At 42.0% G+C, this 6,885-nt stretch overlaps 1 protein-coding gene across 1 annotated transcript; it reads right to left on the reverse strand.

Moving 5' to 3' along the window:
• Positions 1-1,009: 1,009 nt before the first annotated feature.
• Positions 1,010-2,916, reverse strand: aplnra (apelin receptor a). Its single transcript, XM_079516169.1, has one exon. It carries the CDS (start codon positions 2,720-2,722, stop codon positions 1,634-1,636), a length of 1,089 nt encoding a protein of 362 aa, XP_079372295.1. The 5' UTR covers positions 2,723-2,916; the 3' UTR covers positions 1,010-1,633.
• Positions 2,917-6,885: the final 3,969 nt, after the last annotated feature.

The following is a 6,885-nucleotide window of genomic DNA, read 5'->3' on the forward strand; positions in this document are numbered from 1 at the left end:
AACACCAACGTCTTTTGTCATCTTATTTATTTTTCCACATTTTCTAACATTAAAACCTGAATTTTGATGAAAAACATTTTCAACCTTCCAAAGGTAGACAGAGACCTATTGTGCCAGAAGGTACTAGGCAGGTCCAGGTGAGTTTTCAATACACACTCTTCCTGGGTGACTATCTGTTGGTTTGCATAATCCGGTTACAGTCTGGATGGTGGTTGTGAATGAATAGAGATTAGAGATCTATTAGTCTCTAGGTGTAAACCAAATGCAAGGCATTCATACCAAAGCTCTGGCCCCTCTGGGTGATCTTTATCACAGAAATAACAGGATGGAGCAATTAAACGCTCTCCAGTGAAACTAATGTAAACATGCTCCATGATGAATAAAAAGGGGCAAGACACTGCTGCAAATTGTTGTGAATTTCTAGAGCCACGTACAGACCTTTTCATGAATATTAAAATGGAGTTAAGAGTTGCAACGCATTGTTTTCACAATCCTATTTTCCCCCAAACCTTGATAAATGTTTTTGAGATGTTTAAAACAACCTATGTTTTCATTTGTTTTTATTTGACTTGCTTTCTCTCTCTCTCTCTCTCTCTCACACACACACACACACACACACACACACACACACACACACACACACACACACACACACACACACACACACACACACACACACACACACACACACACACACGAGAAACATACACATTTGGGTTCCTAGAACACATCTTTAATACAGTAGTTAGTTACAACATTGTCATAAAAATAAAATATATACATCAAACAGAAACAATTATTGAGTTCATTTCTTACTTTTAGTGTCAGGGCTACATTGTGAATCCCCCCCATCAGCCACCCACTCACCCCCAATCCCTTCTACTTCCCCGACAACATTTGTCAACAGCCATCTGCCTGTCTGCCCTCGTCTCCTCCACAAACTATATAATTAAGCTGCAACACCTTTACTCTTACACCCCCCCTCCCTCGCTCCCCAGCACCTCTACCTCACAAACAAGCTTAAGGAAGATAGTAGATACAGCCATTCACACAAGCAAGGCAGGTCTTTTTTTGGGGTGTATTTTTTAATCTGTTATTTAACAAGTGCTTCCAAAACAAAACAATAGATTTGAAAAAAGATATGGTATGAAAATACTGTACAACTTTATGGTTTACCCAGTGTAAACAGATTTACAGTTACGGTAATACAGGACCAATATGTGTCATCAACTCACAATTAAAAAATATGCATGTGTGTGGTTACAAACATAGTTCTGGTCACCCATAGTCCATCATAGTTCAAAGATAAGGTTTTGCAGTACATTTGAGGGGGTGAAAAGCAACCAAGGAGCTCAGCCAGCTGGCTCCCGGTTTAAAGTCCAGCAATTTGAGTCTCTCCGCCTAAACACACGCAGAGCTCCCACCCATCTCATAGCTATACATCAGCAATAAAGGAAAACATAAAGAAACTCACAACGGTGAGCAGTGACATTTCATAGTTCATCATCTCATCATTCATGTCTTATCAGCTACACATAAAGTCTGTATTTTTTGTGTCTTTTAAATGTTCCAATAGTGCGAGAGACAGAAACCGTCCAGCAGCTCTTGCTCCACCTATCTCCACCATCCACTCCTACACCTTGGTGGCCAGAGACTGTATCTCTGACTTCTGAGTCTGGGCGCTGAGCGTGGATGAAATGGAGCTCATCTGACCATGCATTGCTTTCTTCAGGTTGAGCAGGCCCAGACATTGGGAACGAAAGCGCAGGTCAAAGAAAGCATACAAGAATGGGTTGAGGCAGCTGTTGACGTAGGCCAAGCAGGTGGCGTAGGGGTGGGCGAGCAGGAGGAAGCGAAGGAACATGCAGGAGCCGGGGGCCAGGTCGAGGTAGGACAGAGCATCCATGCTCTTCAGCACGTGAAAGGGTGTCCAGCAGAAGGCAAACACCACCACCAGGGTGGTGATGATCTTCAGCAGACGCTTCTTCTTCTGGTCCTCCTTGCGCAGGTTGTTGAAGTGGCGGGTGACAGTGCAGCCGATGAAGCAGTAGAAGATGGTCATTGCCAGGAAAGGCATCAGGAAGCCCAGGAAAGAGGAGGAGAGGCTGAGCCCTGCGATCCACCAGTACTCATGCCTCCGGTTCACAGTGACCAGACTGAAGTCCATGGCGCACATCGTGCGGTTGCTGTTTGGATCTGTGACCGTTTTGCGAAACAACAGCGTGGGCACAGCGAGCACTCCAGACAGGAGCCAAATCGCTCCCAATGAGGCCAGCATGGTCCCCCTTGAACGAAGCCTGGTGCTGGACAGAGAGTGGACGATCGCCAGGTATCGGTCAAAGCTCAGGCAGGTGAGGCAGAACACACTGGCATACATGTTCACCAGAACAACGTAACTGCTGATCTTGCACAGAGCAACGCCAAAAGGCCAGTGGTAGCCCAGGGCGGTATACACGGCCCACAGAGGTAGGGTAATAACAAAGGTAAGATCAGCCAGAGCCAGGTTGCCAATGTAGACATCTGCTGCCCTACGCTTGGATTTTGACCTCCAGACAGTGAAGATGACAACGCCGTTGCCTGAGAGGCCCAGGATGAAGATGAGCATGTAGAGAACAGGGATGAGGGAGTAGGAAGGTTCCCACTCAGAGAAGTCACATACAGTCTCGTTGTCGTCATAGTCATAGTCATAGTTATCTCCATATTCCATAGTGGTGGCTTCCATTGCTGGAGTTGAGTTGTAGCAGAAAAGGCACAACAAGTAGTTTCCTTTGTTTTCAGAGTAAAATCCCAAGGCTTCAGTTGTCCACAAGAAGCAAACGAAATGTCAGTGCAAACCGAGACTACAAAGCAGTTACAGTTGTGAGTTTTAATGGATTTACGTTGAGAGCACAGAATGCATGTGAGAGTGAGGACTGGTGCTGCTGCCTGCCTTTTTAAACTCGGCCCTCCACACCCCCTAGTCCCCTCCCAGGACGACCCCCTCCCCCATTAAAACACTTTTTGTCTCACATCCCCCTCCTCCTCCTCTCTCACCTCTTTAGCACACACCATGGCTCACTGGCAGTGGCTGCTGGGAGGGAGCCTGGGATGACATACAGTCATGCAATAGCCGGCCCTATGCTGTTCAGATACTACCCACTGACTGACTGTATTTGCTGGCATTAGGCTATACTAACTCACATCATGTCTAATTCAACCGTAGCTGAGTTGACAACTAATTAATTTTTTGTCAAATACGTTTTTTATTGAGAACAGGTTATAAATTGCTACACAAACATTATGATATGGTATACATATTTTCTTTTATGGAAAACAAAAAAGAGGAACGGAAAAAAAGACAATAAGAGAAAGAAAAAGTTGGCAACTGATTTTGATACACCTTCTGAAAATGATCTGAAAAATCTATTTTTCATAGTATCACGTAAATATATTAAAGTGTATGAATTTGTCAATCATTTAGGTAGATTTTTATCATGCCCTGAGCATGTCTGAACAAGCAGGTTTGCAGATTTGCATTACTGTACAATCATAAAAAAGGTGTTAATGGTGCAAACTCAACCTGCAGTATGTTGGTTCCACACTTTTTGTGTGTTCACTGTGTTGTGGAGGAGCTATAAATTTAACTCTGCGTTTTACACTTAAAAAAGCCAATGAAAGAAAATATTTAATATATTGGCCTGAAACAAGATAACAATTGGCCTACATCAACAGTGAATTTCCAAACTGGTTCATATGATTAGATTGATGTAAATGCTTGCTCAGGGGATGTGTGAAATCAATTGTCAAGTATGGGGATTAATTTCCATGATAAAGGGACAAGCAAACAAACAGGTTTAAACAAAAACAAAAGGAAACTTCGCATCGGTCATGTCTTTGTGAGGGACCTTACTTTACAGGCCTATATTGCGTAATGCTTATTCAAAGTTTATTCAGAGCTGACGCCTTAAGGCTTGCCACTTGAGCAAGGCTGTTTTACAGGATAGACTCCTACCTAATTTCAATTTAGGCTATTTAAGACTATATTATTTACCGCAGAGGATTCTTTGTTTCGGTGAACAGTACGAGCTCAAAACAAGACAATTAACAAGACAATAAAGAGGAAATAAAACGTATTAGTTAAAGCACCTCTGAATTGGCGACGGCAGTCGTGTGAGCTTCGAGGTGATCAACAACAACTGAAACCATTAACGTCACACACTTTCAACCCTCCAGCAACCTTTTGATCACTGGATCAAGTTTCATAAATCCTTGTAGATAAAAAGGTGTTTGTATAGGCCCTACTTCAAATAATCTCGAATAGTTTGTTATGATAAATTATAGCTTACTTTGCACACATCATTTGGTAATTTGATTTGGCTATGCTTTCTTCACGCCACTTACCTAGCAGTTATAACCACTAATTTACCACAAGGAAATATAGCCTATATTTTTCTTTTGCCATCACATAAGTTAAGTAGCGATTCACACTGTTTTTCGTCTTTACCTAATGATTGATTTGTGGTGATTTATAGCTACATTTGTTTTCAGGATAATGAATGAGGGAAAGGCAACATTTCAAACAATTTGTAATAGGCTAGTGAATTACGATTTTCTCATGATTGAGTATTTGAGTAGGCCTATGTCTACTTTCAAATATACTGACACAAGCCGGCAATTTATCTGCAATGAAGTGTGGAAAGGTAAAATTGTAAATGTGCCTCCTAGTGGTGACAATGGGGAGTTGCTAATTAATTCCAGCAGTCACTGTGCTGTGTAAAGCTTGCTGAAAAAGCAGAGGTCTAGACCAGCCTAGTTCTCAAACATTTTCATTGCAAGGATCCCCAAATGTATGTGTTTGGCCACAGGCAGACAGCCATTTTTCTGGGCCTCCAGTAAACCCCCCAAGGACCACTGGGGGTCCCAGACTCCATTTTGAGCACCGGTGGTACTCTAGAGAAACAACAATTTTAATTAATGAGGTGTTATCTTATTAATTAATAGTCAAATTGTGGTATTTTGATTGATGATTCCTACTGAGCAAATGGGAACATGGCTTCCACATTTATTTGATTATTCTTGGGTTGTAGTAACCTGTGTGTGTGTGTGTGTGTGTGTGTGTGTGTGTGTGTGTGTGTGTGTGTGTGTGTGCGTGCGTGCGTGCGTGCGTGCGTGCGTGCGTGCGTGCGTGCGTGCGTGCGTGCGTGCGTGCGTGTGTGCTCGCGCAAGTGTATAACCACTCTAGTCACTCTGGACTTGAGTCCAGTGGTGGACAAAGTACTCTTTCCCAGTACTTCTGCTTGACTCAGTGTCGAAACACTCATCTATGTAAGGCTTACATAGATGAGTGTTTCGACACTGAGTCTGTGCGCAATGATATGAGATACATGTTCTGTTCTTGTTCATTCTGTTCTTATCCTCGTTCTGCTATAGGCACGTCACTCAAGTCACTCTGGACTTGAGTCCAGTGGTGGACAAAGTACTCTTTCCCAGTACTTCTGCTTGACTCAGTAAGCATATTGATATCCATGATACGATGCCATCAACAGCTGTACAGCTCTGTTGCTGTTCATTCTGTTCTTATCCTCGTTTTCATATCTGCTATAGGCACGTCATGTGTCCGCTGTCAATACTATATATTTCTCTGTGTCTAATAAACTAGAATGTATGTACAATGTGGCCTGGTGTTGACATTATGTTCTCTGCATGCTATGTGTGACTCAGCTGATCCTCACCCACCACCCCTTTGGTTTAGATAGAGACTCATGAGGGACCACTCAGGTGGTCAAACTAAATCACAACAACACTCATGGTCAAAATATTACTCAACTACAAGTGAAAGTTACTCAATCAAATTTGTATTTGAGTTAAAGTACTGGTGTACTTGCTTTACAAAAATACATACTATTACTCTTTTTTAAATACTCAAAATACTTTTTTTTAATACTAATAAGTATTCAAAAGTACATTTTCTTTTTTCATTTAACATCAATGCATTGCTGTATTACATTTTGGGAATTTCCCCCCCAAATTCTAATATATATAATTGTGATCGAGCATATCTGCTAAATTTAGTTAATTACTGTCCACCACTGCTTAATTCTGAAGTACAACGTATAGAGACCGCAGAAGAAGTTATTTCTCTAAGTAGAATAATGTTTCTCTCACTATCTCCCTCTCTCTCTCTCTCTCTCTCTCTCTCCCTCTCTCTCTCTCTCTCTCACACACACACGCACACACACACACACACACACACACACACACACACACACACACACACACACACACACACACACACACACACACACACACACACACACACACACACACACACACACACACACACACACACACACACACACACACAGGTGGGTTGTGCCTCTATCTCGATCCCTATGGAGCGGATTGGGTGCCTGCTGCTTCGGAGCCCAGTATCCACAAGACAAATAACTTCACCAATTTAAAAAATAAAGGAGTGTAGATAAGAAACAGATGGCCAGATTACACCGTCTTTTAAGAGACCTCTTTTCTTATAACATTGCCTATAGTGGTTGCCAAGAGAAAATAATGCAGATGCCTGTGTATGATAGTGCGTAGATGTGTGGGAAATGTCTTTGTAAACTTGTAATGCCTCATGTTAATTGTTCAAGTGTTATGTGTAGATTGAACACTGATGCAAATTTCACAATATTAATGTGAAGTCGATCCTCCATTTGTTGATTTTACAGTAAAATGCTGAGCATTTCTGACTGTCACTGATGAGTGTGAAAAGCAACAGTATAGGCTATAAATTATAATCCCATGCCTGCTGTAGAGTCATTTGTATTGTTTGACGATAATAATAATAATTATTATTGTAACTCTCAGAGTAAAACCATCATCGATTTTACTGTGTGGCAGTGCTTTTGA

Source organism: Electrona antarctica, assembly GCF_951216825.1.
Source record: "Electrona antarctica genome assembly, chromosome: 12".
Lineage (NCBI taxonomy): Eukaryota > Metazoa > Chordata > Actinopteri > Myctophiformes > Myctophidae > Electrona > Electrona antarctica.

Excerpts from the sequence above, each read along its gene's own strand:
- aplnra (XM_079516169.1), bottom strand. The coding sequence starts at position 2,722 with ATGGAAGCCACCACTATGGAATATGGAGATAACTATGACTATGACTAT.